This window comes from Halichoerus grypus, chromosome 1, assembly GCF_964656455.1.
Source record: "Halichoerus grypus chromosome 1, mHalGry1.hap1.1, whole genome shotgun sequence".
Lineage (NCBI taxonomy): Eukaryota > Metazoa > Chordata > Mammalia > Carnivora > Phocidae > Halichoerus > Halichoerus grypus.
In genome coordinates, this window is record NC_135712.1 from 213,655,093 (window position 1) to 213,676,494 (window position 21,402).

At 59.1% G+C, this 21,402-nt stretch overlaps 1 protein-coding gene across 2 annotated transcripts; it reads left to right on the top strand.

The window, feature by feature from the left end:
- The first annotated feature begins 1,429 nt into the window (after positions 1-1,429).
- Positions 1,430-15,726, top strand: DAPK3 (death associated protein kinase 3). Of its 2 annotated transcripts, none has more exons than XM_036116051.2 (9): positions 1,430-1,533; positions 2,499-2,639; positions 7,858-8,218; positions 8,370-8,499; positions 8,774-8,822; positions 9,476-9,502; positions 12,628-12,780; positions 13,488-13,533; positions 13,972-15,726. In XM_036116051.2, the coding sequence occupies exons 2-9, from the start codon at positions 2,578-2,580 to the stop codon at positions 14,506-14,508; spliced, it is 1,365 nt and encodes a 454-aa protein (XP_035971944.1). In that variant the 5' UTR covers positions 1,430-1,533; positions 2,499-2,577; the 3' UTR covers positions 14,509-15,726. The 2 variants fall into 2 exon arrangements, with proteins under 2 accessions (XP_035971944.1, XP_035971945.1); XM_036116052.2 differs by lacking the exon at positions 1,430-1,533 and adding an exon at positions 1,687-1,774.
- Positions 15,727-21,402: the final 5,676 nt, after the last annotated feature.

Consider the following 21,402-nt stretch of genomic DNA (forward strand, 5'->3'; position numbering starts at 1 on the left):
CTACGCACAAGCGACTTTCTTCCAAAAAATGCAGTATGGAAAGGGGAGGAGAAAAAAGTATTCTGGAGAAACCTGGCAGACATGGAACCAGGTGACCAAGGCCAATGTGAACAGCAATGTCATGTCGATAGTCTGGACCTGTGATACGGTGTCCTGAGAAGGGCATTTGGTCTTCCTCCCTAAAACCCATCACCCCAGTCTATGGAAAAAAGAAAAAAAGACATCCAATTGAGGGACATTCTACAAAATACCTGACCAGTCCTCCTCGGAACTGTCAAAGTCATCAAAATAGTGAAAAAGGAAAGTCTGAGAAACAACCAAGAGGACCCTAAGGGCTAAATATCTGGGATTCTGGATGGGATTGTTGAGACAGGGAAAGGACGTTGGGGAAAACAAATCTGAATGAAGTATGGACTTGGTTATGAGAATGTATTACTGTTGGTTCGTTAGTTCTGACAAGTGTGCCATACTAACGTAAGATGTAATGATTGCATCTAATGTAAGATATAGTTAATTACTGATGCAACGGGTCCGGGAGAAGGTGCTTGAAGCAAGAATCCAGGCTGATGGGACAGCTTGTGCAAATCCGTGGGTGGGAGTGCAATGTTTGAAGTCAGAAGGAAGGCAGATGAGCTTGGAGTGGAGTGAGCGAGGAGAGAATGGCATGAGGGCAGGGTAGGCGGCGAAAGTCAAGACTTGGGGTCTTTCGTCAGATGACATCTGCAGTGGTTCAGGGCTTTCTGGGAATGACTCTCAGCTATGCCATTTCCCGGCTGTGTGACTTCGGGTGGGTTACTTAACCTATCTGGGTCTCAGCTTCCCCATCTGCAGAACCGGAGAAATGTTAACATGTTTTACCTCCTATGGTGGTTGATTGGTACCTACTAACAAACTGTTTTATCGTGTATCTTGAGACAACACACGTCAGAAAAATCAAGCATGAATGGCAACACCTGACTGATCTCATTTGCATTTTTGTTTATGCATTTGGAACGTGGGTAACATTTTACAGAGGGGGAAACTGCAACTCAGGGACTAAAGCGGTCCCGGGGTCCACCCCAGGAGCGGCCATGCGGGAGCTGGGCCTCGCATGCGCTTGTCTCGTGCTCAAGGAAGGCAGGAGGAGGGATGCAGCAGTTCGGTATCGCACCCCTCAGCTTCAGGACCGGGGTCAGAGGAGAGCGGGCGGGGTGGCGCAGGGGCCGGAAGTCGGCCTTCCGACTTCCTAAGTGTGACTGACGCCCGTTCCAGCCAATCCGCTGCCTGAAGGCGAGCCTGCCGGCCAGTGGCGATACATCATCCGGAGGACCGGACTCCAGCCCGCTGGGCCTGGAAGGCGGCTGGGGGGCGGGGCGTCACGAGGGGCGGGCGCGTAGACCAATGGGCGGCGGGACCCCCTCCCGGGGGCGGGCACTGGCTGACGCGGCGACGTCGACGCAGGTCGGCGCGTCCCGGCGGCCGAGGCGGCGGGGCTGGAGAGGGCGGCGGTGGCCAGCGCGGCAGAGGGCCGGCCGGGGCGCGGGGCCGCGGACGGTGCGGAGCGGGCGCGACTCGTGGCCCGCGGCGGGCGCGGGAGGCCGGGGCGGCGTTTCGGGGGCGCGGGGGGGACGTTCGGAGACCTCCTGGGATGAGCCGGCAGGAGAAGGGGCTGGGTCGGGGCTTGCGAGGGGCGTGGCGGCCTTGGAGACGCTCGAACCCGGACGTTAGGGCTTGGAGGGGCCTTGGAGGGGCCTTGGAGGGGGCCATGGCGGTGTACCCTGGAGCTTGTCCGAAGGTTGGGGGAAGGACAATGGAGGAGACTCTGAGATGTGGCCCTTTGCGGGTGGGGGAGACGGGGTGCGGGCCTCTGCAGGGGTGCCTTCGAGGAGCGGGGAAGCGGTTAGTGCTGTCGGGACGGCGGAGGTCAGGGGCAGGCGACCGTGGGTGGGGGGCTGGCCGGAGTTTGGAAGCCATTGTTCAATTCCCGAGGAATTCAGCACACCGCTGAGGAAGGTCTTAAGAGATCTGTGGAGGTCAGGGGTTTGTTGGGGGAATGGGTGAGGACAGGAGGGGTTAAGGTCGCAGACGGGCAGGGAGGTGGGGGGTGTTGGCACTGGAACGACTTAGCAGGTTGGACAGGCGTAAGGGAGCCCCGGGGTTTGGGGGTGTGCAGTGTGGGGGGAATTTGCAGGAATGTGGGGGGGTGCTTTGGATGAGCAGGTTGGGAGAAGCCTAGGAGGGAGAGGCAGAGAAGGGTTGGGGCAGTGTGTGGGGAGCCAGAGGTGTGGGCCTGGGGGCAGTTTCGGGGCCAAGCCTGCACAGTGGGGCTTCCAGCGACCTTTTGGGTGGTGTGGTGTCCAAGTGAGGTAATGGGAAAGTACCCGGCCCGCCACATGCATGTGCCTTTTATGAGGAGCGTGGAACTTCGTTTGGGGGCGCAAGGTGGGGGAGATTGCTCCATGTAGCTAAGAGTAATAGTTGGCGTCTCACTTCTTCCCTATTTCCCCTTTCTCCTCCAGGGTCACAGCTAGGGGACTCCCTGAGGTCCTGTCTCCAGCCTTGAGCGAGGGGAAGGCACCAGAAGGCAGACCGCCCACCATGTCAACGTTCAGGCAGGAAGACGTAGAAGACTACTATGAGATGGGGGAGGAGCTGGGCAGGTGAGCAGGGCCGGCCGCCGGGCCTCGGGGCATGGGAGAGGGGCGCTGTGGGGTTTCCGGATAGTACCCCCCTCCTGTCCTTCATCCTCCTTTCGGAGGAGGAATGAGTCAGTGGCATGTGCTGGCCGAAGGAATTTAGGCTTTGGAGTCAGGTGGCCCTGTCCGCACATTCTTGTTCTGACCTTCTCTGTTGGGGAGAAATAGAATTGGAGCACCTACCAGCGTTCCTGCCGTGTGGCGTGAGAGATTAGGTGGTAGCAGTGTTTGTTGGTAAAGGTCTGTCCCTCTATTTAATCCTCTCTTGAGGGAGATGATTGGTTTTCGTGCACGTTTGCGGGAGAGGCCTCCTGTCTGGGCCCACGTCCCTGCCAATTGTTTAGCATTCTTGTGGGAAAGAGCGGAGGTTTCCCATTCCAGCCAGGCAGCTGATTTCCTGTCTGGAGGGGCCTGGGAGTGTCCCCTGAGAACACCGTGCCTCAGACTAGCCAGGCACCATCCGTCCCCACCCCCCCCAGCCTCAGACCTTATTTGGTGAGTTCGCTGCTGACCAGCCCCATGATGTCACCAAAAGGGAATGTAAATAACTGAGTCGAGTCTCACGCCTTGGCTGAGAAAGTGTTTCAGGCTCATTTGGGATTCTGAAGTCCCTCCTTTAGGAATTTCCTTAATAGAGTGGTAGAGAACGTAGGCCCCCCCGCCCCCCCATCTCATCCTTTATTGTTGGAAATGTGTTAGGTCCTCCCGCTGAGGGCGGCTTGGCCAAAGTCAGCCAAATGTCCCATGTATATGCCCCTTCACCCACCGATTCCGCTGTTAGGAATTAATTCCACAGGAATACGTATGTGCAGACCCAGTGACCTAAGAACAGGGGTAGTCGCTGTAAGGATTTTACGGGAAGTTTCTTCAGTGGTCCAGCTCCACTGCCTCTGGAGCGTTACGTGGCCTGTAGAATGTTTGCCACCCGGAAGCGTACTGAAGGTTTGTAGTAGCTGGGTCAGTTTTAATAATTAATACATTTTATTTAACCTAATAGATTGAACTATTATCATTTTACTTGTAAGCGCGACAAAAATTACAGGTGAAAGATTTTACCACCTTTTTTGGATATGAAGCCTTTGAAATCTGGTGTGTGATACACACTCCCAGCACATCTCAGTTCAGACTGGCGTGCGGGCCACCGCGTGGCCGGTGGCTGTCGTCCTGGGCGGCGCGGCTCTAGCCGATGATCCCAAATGTGCTTGGAGATCCGTGAGGTGAAGGGTTAGAGGCACAGGATGCTGCGCACGCCGTGCCACAGTTTATATGAGTTATAGATGTCTTTTGGACATCCCAAGTTCTAGTCTGTCTTCTGTTACTTTGGTTCACCTACGAAAAGACCTACAAGGCAGGTGCACCTGCCCTCCCTGTTTTATAAAGAAGCGGAGGCCGAGAGGAGGGAAGCAGCTTGCCCCAGGCCATGCAGACTGGAAGTGGCCATGTGGGATTCCAGCCCTGAGACCAAGCCCTGCTGGCTGCAAAGCCCAGGTGTGCTGGAACCAGAGGTGGGCATTAGGCTTCTGCCTGCCCCCCTGGAAGAGGCCCAGTAGATGTCCCAGTGAGACGGAGCCCTGTGCATTGGGAAGAGCGTGCATCCTTGTGCCCGGACAGCATTCTCTCCCATGCTCGCTCTGCACCTCGGCAGATGCCTGCCGCAGAAGCTCTCGGTTTCAGAGGCAGGGGAATTAGCAGCCCGGCATCCTCGTGGTGATGAGGACCACGAATAAAGCAGGGCCACGTTTTCTTGTCCCGGGGGGGATGGGGCTGCATGAACTGGAAGCAAGTGTCTGTGTGTGTGCTTGGGAGGGGTTGGGGGATTCTTTCTTCCTAGTTCACCTTCACACTGATAGTCTTGGGAAATAAATCACTCTGTGGGTTGACAACGTGGACTTCCGCTCTGGCTTCCACTTCATAGAGTGGTGTGGGCACTTGTGTGGGCTTGGGCTGCCACAGCAAAGTACTGTGGACGGGGCGCCGTGAGCAGCAGAGATTCATACTCTCCCGGGCCTAGAGGCGGGAGGTCCAAGATCAAGGTGTCCGCAGGGCTGGTTCCTCCTGAGGTGCCTCTCCTTGGCGTGCAGACGATCATCATCTCCCCATGGCCTCACAGGGCTGTCTGTCTGTGTCTATGTGTCCTTCTCTCCTATTAAAAGGACACTGGTCAGATTGGATTCATCCCACTCCTGTGAGCTCATTTTATTTTATTTTATTAAAGATTTTATTTATTTGAGAGAGAGCACACACAAGCAGCGGGGAGGGGCAGAGGGAGAAGCAGACTCCCCGCTGAGCAAGGAGCCCGATGCCAGACTCGATCCCAGGACCCTGACGCTTAACCGACTGAGCCACCCAGGCACCCTATGTAAGCTCATTTTAACTGAATCACGTCTTTAAGGCCCTGTCTCCGGATAGTCCCGCTCTGAGGTGCTGGGGGTTAGGACTTCAACAAGGATTTTTGAGGTACCCAGTTTAGCCTGTAATAGCATTTTTTGCCTGTTCCCATGAGCCCTGTCTTACTCCTCTTCATTTGTTAGTTCACGTTAGAAAAAAGCAGGGGAAAACAATCCTTCTATCTGAAAACGAGGCCCCACGTCCAGCACTTAGCCCAGTGCTGCCGGCATGGGGTGAACGTTCAGAATTTGATGTCATTCCCATCGGGGATTTGTCGTGGGACTTGCTTGGCTGGTGCAGGCAGAAGAGAGGGGAAGCATTTCGGGTGACGGGAGAGTTAGTGGAGACGTGGAAGGGGCAGGAGAATAGTGTCCCCCGAGGACCGTTGTGGCAGGTTCAGGAGGTAGGGGGGTGAGGCCTGACAAGGAGCACTGCCTTTCTCGGCTGACCTGTGCGCTTGGCTTTTGGATGAGTGTTTGAGTCTCCTGTCACCGCCGTCACTGATCACCACAATTCAGTGGCCTAGAAGGACGTGCAATTATGTGAAAGGTCTGGGAATCTGGAGTCTAAAACAGACCTGTAGGGCTGGTTCCCCCCAGGGCCCCAGGGAGACCCGACTCCTGCCTATTCCTGGCCCGCGCCCCCCCCCCCCAATCCTCACCGCCAGCAGCGCGGGGTCTGCACATCTCTGGGACTCCCACCCTCTGCCTCCCTCTCCTGAGGACCTCGTGAGGATGCTGGCCCCCGGGAACCCAGGGTCACCCCCACCTCAGGGGCCTTGACTTGCTCCCACCTGCAAGGTCCCTTTTACCAGGAGCGGTGATCTGTTGACAGGTTCTGGGTTTCACCCGTGGGTGTCTTTGGCGGGGCCATCATTCAGCCCACTGTGTTAGTAGGCTGCCCACCTTGAACGTCCCCCATCTTCCGATTGAGCGTGGGTAGAACACATCTGTGCTGGCACGATGGGTTGGTCCACTTACCGCACAAACCCCGTTGGGTCCCTTGCTCGTCTGTGTGTCTCTGTTCCTAGGCTCGTTCTGCCTGGCCTGCCTCTGCTGTTGCCATCTTCGGCGAGCCTACCTGCCTGTCCCCATCTCTGCCCTTCCTTCCTCGGAGCCCTCCCCCTCACCTCCCTGTCTCTTTTCTCTTGATCCCTGGTGGTGCCTTGACGTTTTCTTTCAGGAGCGTGTGCTTTGTCTTGCACTTGGTCCCCACTTATGTGGAGTCAGCGAAGTACGGCCTCTGGGCACATCCGGCCCCAGCCTAGTGTGAGCCTGCCTGCCTCTGAACCTGGAATGTTTTTTTATTTTTTTAAAAGGTTGTAAAAACACACAAGAATTATGACAGAAACCACATGGCCCATAAGGCTAAAAATACTTATTGTCTGGCTTTTTTCAGCCAGCTCTTGAGTTACAGTAAGTTAATATAACTAAGTTCTTGGATAGCAAAATAATTTGGACATTGGACAGCTCCCTGGGGTACAGTAAATAGGATTTCTGTCTCTTCTAATAGCTGCTCTCTTGAGATATAATCCACGTACTGTACAGTTCACCCATTTACAGTGTGCAAGTTAGTGATCTTTTAGTGTATTTACAGGGTTTTGCAGCTGTTACCCTAAATAATTCTAGAACATTCCATCACCCAAAAGCAATCCTGTCCCCATTAGCTGTCCCCATTAGCTGTCACCTCCCCACCCCTCCCCAGCCCCCGGCCCCCACGAGCCCCCTTCCCGTCTGTGGATGAGCCTGTTCTGGACGTGTCACCCACGTGGACTCACACCCCGCGTGGCCTTCTGTGTCTGGTTCCTTCCCTGAGCGTCGTGGGCTCGGGGTCCGTCCCCGGGGCCACGCGTGTGGGCGCCTGGCTCCTGTTCGTGGCCGATTGACATGCCCGTGCGTGGTGGACATGTATTCATCTGTCGATGGCCATTTGGTTGTTTCCCCCTGAGGCTGCTGGGAATCGTGCTGACTGAGGATTTGCGTAGAACCCTCTCTGTGGATTTCTGTTGTCATTTCTCTTGGGCAGACATTGGAAGGAACTGCAGAGGTGCGTGGAAACTGTGTCTAAGCTCCCGTTTCCGTGGGTGCAGGCTCTGGCCCCCGTCCTCTCTGTCAGTTCGAAAATGTGTGTGTTCCTCTTACTTGACCAGTTGAATAAGAAGTTAGTGGCTTTTTAAGTTTTTTCTTAGGTTTTTAAAAATGACGAAATAGACTGTGGAAAGTCAAATCAGTGTAGAATCACATCACATGAAAGATCCCCTCTGGGGCGCCTGGGTGGCTCAGTCGTTAAGCGTCTGCCTTCGGCTCAGGTCATGATCCCAGGGTCCTGGGATCGAGTCCCACATCAAGCTTCCTGCTTCTCCCTCTCCCACTCCCCCTTCTTGAGTTTCTGCTCTCGCTATCTCTCTCTCTCTGTCAAATAAATAAATAAAATATTAAAAAAAAAAGTAAAGACCCGTCTTGGCCGCCCCGCCCCTCAGCCCCCTCCTCTAACACGGGTGGCGAGCAGGGTGGGCAGCTCTCAGGGCCTCCTGCCCGCTGTGCCCGAGGAAACACCTCCTGTCGGCCGCTTTCTCCTGGCTGCCTGGGATCCCACCGGCCCTGGGATGGACTCAGTTCCCTTTTGTAAACACTGAGCCACTTCCTTGCTCTCTGCCTGGCAGACCTGCCATGGCCACTTTGGACCCACCTAGCAGCTCACCTGCCACCTGGCGGGGCCAGGAGGTGCTGTCGCAGAAGCCCTGTCCCCTCCCCAGTCCCTCGCCGGGCCCCTGCTCACTCCTCTGTCCCCGCAGCGGCCAGTTTGCCATTGTGCGGAAATGCCGACAGAAGGGCACCGGGAAGGAGTACGCGGCCAAGTTCATCAAGAAGCGCCGTCTGTCGTCCAGCCGGCGGGGCGTCAGCCGGGAGGAGATCGAGCGGGAGGTGAACATCCTGCGGGAGATCCGGCACCCCAACATAATCACGCTACACGACATCTTCGAGAACAAGACGGACGTGGTGCTCATCCTAGAGCTGGTCTCGGGTGGGGAGCTCTTCGACTTCCTGGCGGAAAAGGAGTCGCTGACGGAAGACGAGGCCACTCAGTTCCTCAAGCAGATCCTGGATGGCGTCCACTACCTGCACTCCAAGCGCATCGCCCACTTTGACCTCAAGGTGGGCTCCAGCAGGGTGGCGGGTCCAGGGAGGGGGTCCAGCTCTTACAGCACAGAGTGCAGGCTGGTGACCTGTGGGGGGTTTCCAGGGGAGAACGGGGCTGTCTTGGGGACGCTGGGCCGGCAGAGCAACAGACCTGCTATACCCCCAGCCAGAAAACATCATGCTGCTGGACAAGAACGTGCCCAACCCACGGATCAAGCTCATCGACTTTGGTATCGCCCACAAGATTGAAGCAGGGAATGAGTTCAAGAATATCTTTGGCACCCCTGAATTCGTGGGTATGGCTCTGCATAGTGCCTTGGGGCCGGGGTTTGTGGGGCCATTGGAGGATCCCTGGCCTGTGGGGGCGCCTCGGGCCTGGCCCCTGGGCATCTGGCCCACCCCCCTGATCTCCTCTCCCGAGTCCTGGTGTCAGGCACGTGGAGGTCAGGCCACCCTGCCCCCCGTGCCCCCCCCCCAGGTGGGCCCTGCTGCTCCCTGTGGCCGTATCCCCGTGCTTCCTCAGACGTACCAGCGTCCGACCCCGCCCCTTGCGTCTCCCTGTCCCCGCAGCTCCGGAGATCGTCAACTATGAACCCCTGGGTCTGGAGGCGGACATGTGGTGAGTGGCGGGGAGTGGTGGGGCCAGGGCCGCCTGCCGCTGAGCTCAGCACACACATGCCTGGCATGTAGCCCCTTTGCTCCTCAGGGAGTCCCTCAGCCTGGGAGCTGCCAGGCCACAGCCTCAGGCTGGGATGTAGGCCATCCGCCTGGTTGTGGTGCTGCTGGGTGTGGGCAAGACAGACCACTGCCTTGGAACGGGGGTCGGCAAACGATGGCCCGCCAGCCAGAGCAGGTCCGTGAGCTCAGAATGGTTTTCTTGTTAAGGTGTTGTTAAACACAAAACAGACAAGGGACAGAAACTGTGACCCAGAAAGCCTGAAACATTCGCTGTCTCACCCTTTGTAGGAAGAGTTTGTCAGCCCTGCTTGGAGCAAGGCAGGCACAGAGTCCCACATCTGCCCCAACCCCTCCCCTGCCCAGTTTGAGCCTTGAGGGGTGGGTGTGGCCAGATGAGCTTCGGTGCCCTGTCCTGAGACACCCAGAGCTGAGGGAGGAACGCCCTTAGTGGAGGCCGTGCAGACCCTGGAAGGAGAGCAGAGCAGGCCATGGGCTTCTGGCTTCCCCGTCTGGGCCAGGTAGAGGTTCTGGGAATTGGGGTGCCACCCCCACCGCTGAGCTGACTGTTCCTCTCTTCTTGTGTGCTCTGTCCAGGAGCATCGGAGTCATCACCTACATCCTGTGAGTGCCTGGTTGGTGCTTCCTGCGTCTCCTGGGGCCCTGCTGGCTCAGGAAGGCTTCTGGGCAGGGACAGGGACCGTGGGCTCTGACCCGCCACAGTGCTCAGTGAACTTGGTGGGTGGGTGGATGGGTGGATGGATGGTGGTGGATGGATGGATGGTGGGTGGATGGGTGGATGGATGGATGGTGGATGGATGGATGGATGGATGGTGGATGGGTGGATGGATGGTGGATGAATGGATGGATATGGTGGATGGGTGGATGGATGGACCGATGGTGGTTGGGTGGGTGGGTGAATGGATGGATGGTGGATGGATGGGTGGGTGGGTGAATGGATGGATGGTGGATGGGTGGGTGGGTGAATGGATGGATGGTGGATGGGTGGGTGGGTGGATGGTGGATGGGTGGGTGGGTGGATGGATGGTGGATGGATGGATGGTGGATGGGTGGATGGATGGGTGGGTGGATGGATGGGTGGGTGAATTGATGGATGGTGGATGGGTGGGTGGATGGATGGATGGATGGGTGGATGGATGGTGGATGGATGGATGGTGGATGGGTGGATGGATGGATGGTGGGTGAATGGATGGTGGATGGGTGAGTGGATGGACGGTGGATGGGTGAGTGGATGGACGGTGGATGGGTGGATGGATGGATGGTGGGTGAATGGATGGATGGTGGATAGGTGGGTGGATGGATGGACGGATGGTGGATGGTTGGGTGGGTGGATGGATGGTGGTTGGGTGGGTGGATGGATGGTGGATGGGTGGGTGGGTGGATGGATGGATGGTGGATGGGTGGGTGGATGGATGGATGGTAGATGGGTGGGTGGGTGGATGGATGGATGGTAGATGGGTGGATGGATGGGTGGGTAGGTGGTGGATGGGTGGATGAGCAAACGAATGAATTTGTGTAGGAGGGAAAGGTGATTCCTGTCTCAGGCTCCTGGAGAGCCCTGCTCTGTGCGGAAGAGGTTTCCCTGACCTATTCCCTCAGGCGCCACGGTTGGACTGTTCCTCACCTCCATCCCTGTGTTAAGTAGGCCCCCACTGCTCTTTCTTCCCTTGTCAGGTGGTTTAGTGATCCACCCTGAAGGTTTATTTTTTTTAGATTTTTATTTATTTATTTGACAGAGAGAGACACAGCGAGAGAGGGAACACAAGCAGGGGGAGTGGGAGAGGGAGAAGCAGGCTTCCTGCTGAGCAGGGAGCCCGATGCGGGGCTCGATCCCAGGATCCTGGGATCGTGACCTGAGCCGAATACAACGCTTAACCCACTGAGCCACCCAGGCGCCCCACACCCTGAAGGTTTCTTAAGATTTTTTTTTTTTTTTAAGGTTTTATTTATTCATTTTGGGGCGCCTGAGTGGCTCAGTTGTTAATCGTCTGCCTTAGGGTCCGGTCATGATCCTGGGGTCCTGGGATCGAGCCCCGCATTGGGCTCCCTGCTCGGTGGGAAGCCTGCTTCTCCCTCTCCCACTCCCCCTGCTTATGTTCCTTCTTTTGCTGTGTCTCTCTCTGTCAAATAAATAAAGTCTTTAAAAAAAATTTTATTTATTCATTTTAGGGAGAGAGTGAGCACAAACGGGGAGGGGCCTAGGGAGAGGGAGAAGCAGACTCACGGCTGAACAGGGAGCCTGACATGGGGCTCAATCCCAGGACCCTGGGATCATGACCTGAGCCAAAGGCAGACATTTAACTGACTGAGCCACTCAGGCACCCCTTACCTCGATCTTTAAAAACAAAAACTAGGGGGTGCCTGGGTGGCTCAGTCGTTAAGCGTCTGCCTTTGGCTCCTGCTTCTCCCTCTCCCACTCCCCCTGCTTGTGTTCCTTCTCTCACTGTGTCTCTGTCTGTCAAATAAATAAATAAAATCTTAAAAAAAATTAAAATAAAAACAAAAACTAACTGAAAAGTATTTAAAAACCCATCTTGGGGCACCCAGGACAGTGTCCCACAGCTTTAGTCAGTTCTGGTGCTCTCTGCGTGGAGGTGGCTCAGGGCTTGGTCCCACTTGAGCCGCCAGCCACGAGCCAGGTTGTTAGAGGCTCCCATGAGCCCCCTTGGCCTGGAGAGCCTGCCGGAGCAGCTCACAGAACTCAGAACAGTGTGCTTACTGGTACCAGTTAGTTATGAAGGCCATAGATACGGACCAGCGGCCAGATGAGGAGGCACGTAGGGCGAGGTCTGGGAGGGCTCCAAGTGCAGGAGCTCCTGTCCTTGTGGACTTGGAGGTATGCACTCTTCTCCACACGTGCAGGCATTCAGAATCCAGCCTGGAAACTTCGAGCCCTTTCGTTGAGGGATTTCACGGAGCTTCTGTTGTGGAGGCCCGAGTGATTAAATTGTCGGTGACGAACTCAATCTCCAGCCCCTCTTCTTGCCCCAGCAGATCCATCCTGCTAACCCCATGGCTGCTTCACCCAGCCCCCAGCCCCAGCCTGCGGTCATCTAGGGCCCTTCCAACCAAAAGTAGCTGCATTCGGGTAGACTCTGGTGTGGCTGAAAGGGGCTTGTGATAGATGGCAAAGGGCTCTTCTCATCTTATCACCTTGCAGCCACTTCACAAACCTAGGCTAGAGACCGAGTATCATAACAGGTACTCCCACCTTCTTAGTTCTTAGTGTTTAGGAGAGTACGAGGCTTATGGGAGCTCTGTGCCCGAGGACGGGTGAGGACCAGAAGTGTATTTCTTATTATACGTCACAGTACCTTGTGCCCAGAGCCCCATGGAGTGGTGGAGTGGCCCCCTAGCACAGCTGCTCAGGACGCACACAATATCCTTGTGTCATCTCTGGTGACATGCACCCTGCCCGGCTGGCATGGTGTTGGCCAGGACACCCTCCTGGGAAGTCACCAGCTTTTCCTCTGTATTCACTAAACGTTTGGGGCAGATGCTTCCAGCTTCCTTAGAGACACTTGCCTCCTCTTTAGTGCCAATCAGTGGCTGAGCATGACATTTTGGTGCTTCCTGGTGGGAGGCTGGGGGCAGGTTGGGGGCAGGTTCTGGGGGAATGTGGGTGTGCGGGGGAGGCCAGGGCCCAGCATCCACTTTCCTCTGTGTCCAGCCCCCGAGGTGACAGGGACCAAGTGCCGGGGACGCTGAGCCCTTTGTCCTCCTTCCAGTTTGAGCGGCGCCTCCCCGTTCCTGGGTGAGACCAAGCAGGAGACCCTGACCAACATCTCGGCCGTGAACTATGACTTTGACGAGGAATACTTCAGCAACACCAGCGAGCTGGCCAAGGACTTCATCCGCCGGCTGCTTGTCAAAGACCCCAAGTAGGAACACCGGGCTGGGCAGGGGGCTGGGGGCTGGCAGGGAAGGCCTTCTGGCTCCCCGAGAGTGTGTCCCTCCATGCTGTCCCCTCCGCGTAACTGGGAGTTGGGGTCAGTGGTGGATGCTCAAGTTGGCTTCTACTGTGTCTTGAAGAGCTGTTAATTCCTTGCTGATGTTTAAGATAGTTTTCCTGTGAAATTCCAAATTCCTCAGGTACTTTTCCCAGGAAAATCTAAAACTTCTGGCATCACGGGGCCCTCATTCACAGAGAGGGGCTCCCATTGCTGACAGTCCTCCCCTGGCGCAAGCCGCTCAATTCCTTCCACCTCTCTGGTCCCTCCTGTGGGCGCCGGAGCTGGCGAGACCCAGCGTTCGGTCTCGCCCCAGTTCACAAAACCCCTCAGAAAGCATGGAAGACCCCGGGGCCTGCGCCCCCACTGGCCCCTTCATGGGCTCCTTGCTGGCTGAACGGAGCATACGCTCTGGAGATCACAAGTAGTTTCAAGGGCATTTAAGGGACTTGCCCCCAGGCTGGAGGGGAGTCCCTGGGGGTCTGTGTGTAGGAGTCGTCAGGGGTGGGGACGGAGAGCAGAGGTGTGGGGGAGAGCCTGGAAAATCCCTTCCCTGTTTGCTCGTCTCTCCGCCAGCCTCATGGGAGGATAGGGCACGTGGCATGCATGGCACTAACCAGGGTGGGGGGCTCTTCCAGGAGAAGAATGACCATCGCCCAGAGCCTGGAGCACTCCTGGATCAAGGTGAGGTGGGTGGGGCAGCTCCCACTCAAGGACGGCAAGGGTGACACGGCCTCTGTCCGGGGAGGGCCCCCGGGGGAGTGGGCCTGGGTGGCAGAGGGCATGGGGTATGCCCCGAGGTGGTGGTGGTCTCCCTGTGGTGCCCGGCTGGCTCTTCAGCCGCTCTGCACGCAGCAGGGCTCCCTCCCACAGAAACTTCCAGAATGGGTGGCGTCCCGGCCAGGAGCAGCAACCTTCTGTAAAGGGCCAGAGTCTGTGTTTTCTTCGCCGCCGTCTCTGGCGTGACTGCTGAGCTCTGCCCTCCTGGCAGGAGAGCGCCAGGGCCGCGCGCTGGGGTAGCACAGTATCTGGGAAAGCCGGCCGAGCGCTGCGTGTGGCCCTCGGTGGCCGCTGCCCGCCCCCTGCCCGCCCCCCGCTGAGCTCACGGGCCTGTGTCTGCAGGCGATCCGGCGGCGGAACGTGCGGCGTGAGGACAGCAGCCGGAAGCCCGAGCGGCGGCGCTTGAAGACGGCGCGTCTCAAGGAGTACACCATCAAGTCCCACTCGAGCATGCCCCCCAACAACACCTATGTCAACTTCGAGCGCTTCTCCAAGGTGCTGGAGGAGGTGGCGGCGGCGGAGGAGGGCCTGCGGGGCCTGGAGCACAGCCGGCGCCTGTTCCACGAGGACATCGAGGCGCTGACGGCCATCTACGAGGAGAAGGAGGCCTGGTACAGGGAGGAGAACGAGAGCATCGGCCAGGACCTGCGGCGGCTGCGGCAGGAGCTGCACAAGACCGAGGCGCTGCAGCGACAGGCCCAGGAAGAGGCCAAGGGTGCCCTGCTGGGGGCCAGTGGGCTCAAGCGCCGCTTCAGCCGCCTTGAGAACCGCTACGAGGCCCTGGCGAAGCAGGTGGCCTCTGAGATGCGCTTCGTGCAGGATCTGGTGCGCGCCATGGAGCAGGAGAAGCTGCAGGGCGTGGAGTGCGGCCTCCGCTAGGGCTGCGGGGGGGGGGGGGGGGCGCGGGGCGGAGGGCGCCTGCAGTGTGGGCCTCTGTCACCCTGGGCCAGCCCTGGGGGGTTCCTGAACTGGGGGGCCGAGGTGGGAGGGGTGCTGGGCTGGGACGCGCTCCATGGGGCTGGGAATTCGAGGCCACTTAGCTCCTCTGTCCCGCAGCCCTGGCAACTCGGGGGCTTCTGGGGCAGCGTCACCCAGGGGACTCTGGGCTCTGCGAGCGGTTGGCTGGCGGGGGGCGGCCTCTGTGTGCAGGGCCTGTGTCAGGGGCTTTGCCCGGGGCCTGGGGCTTGGAATCAGAGGGGCCTCACCTGCCTCTGCTGGACACCAGACAGGCGGCAGCTCCCCCGGGGTCCGCGGTGGAGGCGGTTTCTGACCCGGCTCTCTTCTTCCCCCATGCTCACTGCGCCCCCAGCCCTGAGCTGGCACCAGGGCCAGTGGAGGGGATGGCCCAGCCCTTGAGGTGTCGGTGTGGAGGCGCTGCGGAGGGTGTGTGTGGCCGGGCACCGCACCCTGCTGCAGGAGCCCAGGGCGTCCCAGGCGCGGGGTGAGGCTCCTCTCTGAAGCTCCCACGGCCCGGTGCACGCCCATGACGTGCCCAGCCCCCATTGTGCCCCAGCCGCACTCTCCAGTCCAGTGCTGCCTTTTGGACTGTCAGGGCTCGCGGTAGCCCCGTTGGAGTCGTGGCCCCGGGAACGCTCTGCGAAGGCTTAGGGTCCCCTGAGTGCCCGTCCAGCCCCTGCGGCTCCGCGGGAGGAGAAAGCCCCCTTGCCCTGGACCGGACGGGTGGAGGGGTTGCCGCGGGCAGTGCTATCGTCCGCCACTAGGTGCCGCCCTTTAGCAGGGTCGAGGGCCAGAGGAAGGGCCTAAGGTCTGGGCTTCACCAAAACGTGGGTCCCCGGCGGGGGTGCCCTGCGCTGGTTCTCGGCTGTAGGTCGGGTTAAGAGAGTGACACCTGTGCAGGCCGTGGCCCGAGAGTTCCCAGGACAGACGCGGTCCTGGGCCGAGTGCAGGGAGGAACCAGGCGGGGGCACTGGCCAGGACCTCAGGATTGGCTGTGGGGTCTGGCCGGGCTGTGCTCCTGTGTGCCTAGGCCTGGCCCCAGGGCTGGGTGAGCCACTGTGTACCCCTCCGCGAGCCCTGTTGTACCCACGTGCATGTGTCTGCTGCAAGCCTAAAGGAAATAAAGCCCCACTTCCCTGACACACGGCTCCTTGTGCGCTCCGGCCCGGGCAGCCACGGCCGTGCCTCGCAGGCTCGCGGGTCTGTGCATCTCCCCTGCTGCCCCGGTGCTCTTTGGGAGGAAGAGGGCATCATGGGGGGCCGTGCAGGCCGCCCTGATCTCGGGGTTCAGCTGGTCTCACTTCCTTGTCGTGAACCGGAAGCTTCCAGGCAAGCAGGGTGAAGTCAGAGGGGTTTCCTGCCCTCTTTGGGCCCCAGCACAGAGCCCACCCCGTCCGCTCGGAAGGGATGTGAGTGGCGCGCTTGGCTCCGCTGCTATGCTCACTGCAGCCTCTGGGTCTGGACTGTGGTGCCAGGAAGGAGCCCCCGCCATCTTCTTACTGCCTCGTCCCAAGCACCCCGCGCCACGTTTCTTGTCTTTTCTTTTTAATTTAAAAAAATTTGGATCTGACTTACCGTAACATTTATTTCTTTTCATCTTTTTCTGATTCACAACGTGAGGTTTTAGCATTTCAGTAAATTTCAGCTCTTTGACTGCTCAGACCTCAGGTCTTCTCCGTTTGTCCCTGCCGGACCTTTGCAGCTGCCTGTCCAGCCCAGGACCTGGTGTGGCCTGCACATGGCGTCTGGCCGTCGGGTCCTTTAGGATGATGACTGAGCAGCCAGTCCCCCGTATCACACTGCAGAGAGCAGCGGGCCGGCTGGGAGAGGGGTCCCCAGATGTGTGTAGTGTGTGTGAGGTCAGTAGGCCTCCAGAGCCCCGGGTGGGGGCCAGGGATGGGCAGACGGCTCCGGTCCGGCCAGTGCTGAGCAGGTCTCGCATGTTCTGGGGTCTGTGCCAGGCACCGTGCGGCGGCGGCGGGAGGTTGAGACGTCTGTCCTGATGCGGGGCAGGAGGGAGGACTCGTCCATCCAGCTGCTCTAAGATTGGGTAGAAACTGAAATTCACTTTGGACTTAAACCTACACTTTCAGTATCTAGAGTCCCCTGTGCTGCCGGCCTGGATTGCCGGCATCTACTGGGTAATGGCAGGCGTCCTTGCTTTGGAAACAACTTGGCCCCACCCCTCCTCCCTGGGTTATCTTGGTGGCTCCACTCAGCCCAGCCCCAGGTTCCTCATTCCACCATTTGAGGGCACGGGGAGCCACTTTGGGGTCACACGGTACCGAGCGAGGGCATCTGGCTCATGCCAGCGCTTAGCAGAGAGTGCTGTCCTTTTGCAGAGCCTGTGGCTGATAGTTACTAATCCTGACTTCGGCCCACAGACTCTGAGATGGCCCCCGTGGATCTTTGCCCCCTGCTGTCGCCCCTCGAGAGTGGGCTGGCCCAGTGGTGGGTTCTACCCAACAGAATACAGCAGAGGTGATGGAGGTCACTTCTCGCATTAGGCTACGTAAGACTGTGGCTTCTGTCTTGCTGGCAGACTCTTGGCTCGCTGGCGCTGATGAAGGGAGCTTGTTGGGAGGCCCAGATGGCCAGGAGCGGCCAGCAAGGAGGAAAGCCCACCACCCGCATGAGTGGTCCCAGAAGCAGACCACTCTTCCCCAGTGGAGCCGTTGGATAAAACTCAGCCATCGGATAAAACTCAGCCTTGGCTGGCACCTGGATCGCAGCCTCCCGAGACATGCTGAGCAGAGGACCCAGGTACGCCAGGCCCGGACTCCTGACCCATGGAGACTGGGGAGAACGTGTGTTGTTTAAGCCTCTGTCTGTGGTCCTGTGTTACACGGCAGCAGCTGACTGATACACTGAGGAAAGTGAGCTACAACCCCCGTGGGTTTACTGAACAATTCACCTTCTGCTCCCATCCTTTGAGGCCACACTGTCTGCTTGCTAAGCCTTCGTTTCCTCTTCTTTAAGGGGCTGTGACTGGGACGTGTGGTAGTGCTGGGCCGCCATCTTCCTTCCACTCTGCGGAGAGTGGACCACTGAGCAAGTGTGCAGAGAGGGCTCCCTGCCGTCTGGTTTGGCCTTGTGCAGAGCGGGGGCAGCGGCATGCCTGTTTCTTGGGGTGGGTTGGAGGGATGGGCCAGGGAGCCATGGATTGCATTCCTCCAGCGGGCAGGAATCAGGCCAGACCTGCCCATGGGTTGGCTCAGATTTTGGCTGCAGTGTGTGAAGCTCGTTGGAGGGGAGGGTTTAAAGCTTGTGTCCGTCTCAAAGCAAAGCTCTCTAATTGCAGAGCGACCTCTGGCAAGTTACCCCTTCCTGCAAAAGGCGCCCAACCACAAAATGGTGGTGGCGACTCCTTCCCCACCGCCAACGCCGTGAGGATCTGGGGGGGAGCTCAGGGTGGGCTCTGCTATCGTGAAGTGTGGGGTTAGAGTAGGCGTCGAAGCTGATGGAAGCTGAGTCGGAGCTGGGCGAGGCCACCGCTGCGGGCGTCCCCAGGGCACGGGTTGGGTTTTCCCAGCGTGCATCCCCCGACAGGAGCTGCAGGGAGGGCGCAGGGTGGGCACGGGCATCACAGTCGTGACTAGGGCCACGCTGCCCGGCTCCAGAATCGCAGCTCTCACTCGGTGCTCCGCAGCGGCAGCGTGCAGGTCGTTTCACGTCTCCGTGGCTCAGTGTACCCCTCTGTGAAACGGGCAGAACAGAACCAACAGCAGGGGTTGATTTTGAAGATGAAATGGATCAAGATACGTAAAGTGCTTAAAACAGTGCTGGTCACAGTAGCCAAAAGGTGGACACAACAAAGTGTCCACCGACAGATGAATGGATAAAGAAGAGTGGTCCATCCACACCCTGGAATAGTGTTCAGTTAGAAAGGAACTCTGACCCCTGCCACGACAGGGACGGACCCCGAGCCCATGAGACTCAGGGAACCAGACACAGGGCCACACGGGGCGTGAGTCCACGTGGGTGATGCATCCAGAACAGGCTCATCCACGGAGAATTGAAAGCAAGGAGTAGAGAAGCAACGTGATTCACAGCGGCCAAATGGTGCAAGCAACCGGGTGTCCATCGATGGATGAATCAATAAACACGGTGCGGTCAGTCCCCACGAGGGAACACTCTCCAGCCTTAGAAAGGAAGGGACCCTGACACCTGCCACGACGTGGAAGGACCCCCACGACACTGGGCTCAGTGAGAGGAGCCAGATCCAGAAGGACACATCCCGCAGGACCCCACTCCCAGGAGGTCCCCAGAGGAGTCCCGTCCACAGAGACAGGAGAGGGTGCGAGCCAGGGCTGGGGCAGGGGGTGGGGAATCCGTGCTTCATGGGGACAGAGTCTCAGTTTAGGGAGATGGAAAGTCCTGGAGACGGAGGGTGGGCGTGGCCGCAGGACGGTGTAAGTGTGCTTCATGCCGCTAGCAATGGTTAAGCTTGTTAACCCCTGCCCTGTGCCTCGCCCTGCACCCCGCTTCCACCTGGCTGTTCCTGAGTTAGATCCTTTATAATAAACGGGTAATCTAGGAAGGAAACTGTTTCCCTGTGAGCTGTTCTAACAAATTATTGAACCCGAGGAGGGGTGCTGGGAGCCCCAGTTTGAAAACCGGTCAGCCAGAAGTGCAGGAGGCTTGGACTTGGGATGGGGGACAGGTGTGTGGGGCGGAGCCCTGAGCCTGTGGGGTCAGCCCTGACCCCAGGCAGTATCAGACCTGCTTAATGAGAGGGGCCCCACACATGGTGTCAGGAGCGTTGTGGGAGGAGAGAATAGAATGTTCTGTTAGATCCTGGTCAGCCGCGGAGGGACCCCGGGTGCAGTTGGCAGAAGGATAACGGGAGGCGGGGGGGATACACACAGGGTGGCTCCTGGGGGTTGAAGTGTGTTCCCCAGAAAGAGCAGCAGCTCCTAAACCCTGGAACCTGGGGAAGGACGCTTATTTGAAAACAGGGTCTTCACAGATGTCATGAGCGAAGATGAGGTTGGACTGCGGATCCAGTGACAGGTGTCCTAAGGAGGCCACGTGAAGACGATCTCTAGAGGACGGGGCAGAGATCGGAGCCGTGCATGCTTCTGCAGCCAGGGGGTGCCAAGGACTGCCAGCCACAGCAGGAGCTGGGAGGGCAGGAAGGAGGCTCCCCTGGAGCCCGGCCGGCCGTGGCCCTGCCCCTGCGCCACCTGGATTCCAGACTTCTGACCCCCGGAACTGCGGGGGGCCTGGGGGGCACATCTCTGTTGTGTAAGCGCCCAGTCTGAGGCCACCCCCAGAAACTAGCCGGGGCTGAGGTTGAAGTGGTGACAGGTGTCCGCTGCTGGGCACAGGGCGGGGCGTGCACCGAGCACTTCACAACTGGCCCTGGTGGTGGTTTCTCCAGTCGGTTTGTACCTGGCCACTTGCAGGCCTCGGGTCCCTCAGCCGGGAGCCGTCAGTGCTGTGATTTCCAGGCTGAGGAAACATCCCCCGCTGTCCCTCGACCGAGCCCCCGCCTTGCTGCCCCAGCAGAACCGGGCCCAGTGGCTTCCCACCTGCAGGATGAGGCGCGGCAGGGAGCCCTGCCAGAAAGTTCCCCACGTGGGCAAAGAGTGCTTGTCCAGGCTAGCGGCCAAGAGAGACGAGGGTCGAGAGGGGCTGGGACCCAGGGTGAGGCAGAGGCGGGGGTCCCGGGGCCCACGCGGGGCCGATGGCTTCAGGGACACCTGTGGTCAGGGGCCTGCACGGGGGAGAGCCCGCGACGGCCGCCGCCTCGTGCAGCGATGTCCGCAGCTCCCTGCCCTGTGGGCGATCGTGCTGCTTCTGTTGGGCAGTTTTGTCCTGGGGGGGGTCCCCCCTTTGGAAGACAGTGGGCATGACACGCCCTCAGGAGCAAGGCCAGTTGTGCCTCCCCACTGGGGTGTCCGGAAAGCCCCCCTCCCCTGCTGAGCCTCGCTTTCCAGCTGCCCACTGCTCAAAATGCTGAAGATGAGCAAGCGTCTGTGGGTGGCCACGCAGAGAGCCCCGGGGGGCTTCAGCCGGGCCACGTGTCGTGGACGGTGGAGCTCCAGTGGGCACGCACCGGCCTGGCCCGGGGAGCCCAGGCCGGGCGGGGACAGAAGTGCGGGCTGTGGCTGGCTGCTGACCTGTGGGCCATTGCATCAGTGGCTTGTGTTTTAATGAACTCCTTGTCGCCCCATTAGAGAAGGCGGGCGTCCCACCGTGGGGTAAGGGGGTGGCCGCGCTGACAGCATCTGATAGTGGGCAGATGAGGTCCAGTAGCCATTTATTGGTCACCTGGACTCACAGCCTGGGGGAGCAGGACACCACAGGCCCCTCGGGCCACGCAGGGGACACACGCGGGGACAGAGTGACCCCAGGGGCTGCGGGAGGCGGGCTTTGCTGCGTTGCGGCCAGGGGCCCTGGTTCCTGGGGAGGATGAGCTTGGCTCGGCGGAATGATTCGGAGGCTGCGGGGGCAGAAGCAGGAGCTGTGACCAGCCCCTCGGGGAGGGGGCTTTGGGCCGGGGGCCTCGTCTGCGGCAGGTGTGGTGGGCCGCACGCGGGGCCGGCGGGTTTTGCTGGCACACGTGGTGGAACCCTAGCGCTACGCCCAGTTCGAGCACAGCCCGTCGGGCTCCGGCCTATGGCGGACACACCTCCTCTCCCCGCTGCCAAGTCTGCCCTCCCTCAGTGACAACGGGCCCATCTGTCTCCCGGGCTGGCAGAGAAGGGTGGAGGAGAGGGGTGTTGGGGGCAGCACAGTGGGTGCTCCCTAAGCATGAGTCTTGTTAGGTCTGGGGGGGAGGCCCGCTGGGTCCGGGGAGCGCTGCCCCCC

Coding starts and splice junctions, on each gene's coding strand:
- DAPK3 (XM_036116051.2), top strand. CDS start 2,578: ATGTCAACGTTCAGGCAGGAAGACGTAGAAGACTACTATGAGATGGGG. Junction 8,500..8,773: donor TGGCACCCCTGAATTCGTGG/GTATGGCTCTGC, acceptor CTGTCCCCGCAG/CTCCGGAGATCGTCAACTAT. Junction 9,503..12,627: donor GGAGTCATCACCTACATCCT/GTGAGTGCCTGG, acceptor TCCTCCTTCCAG/TTTGAGCGGCGCCTCCCCGT.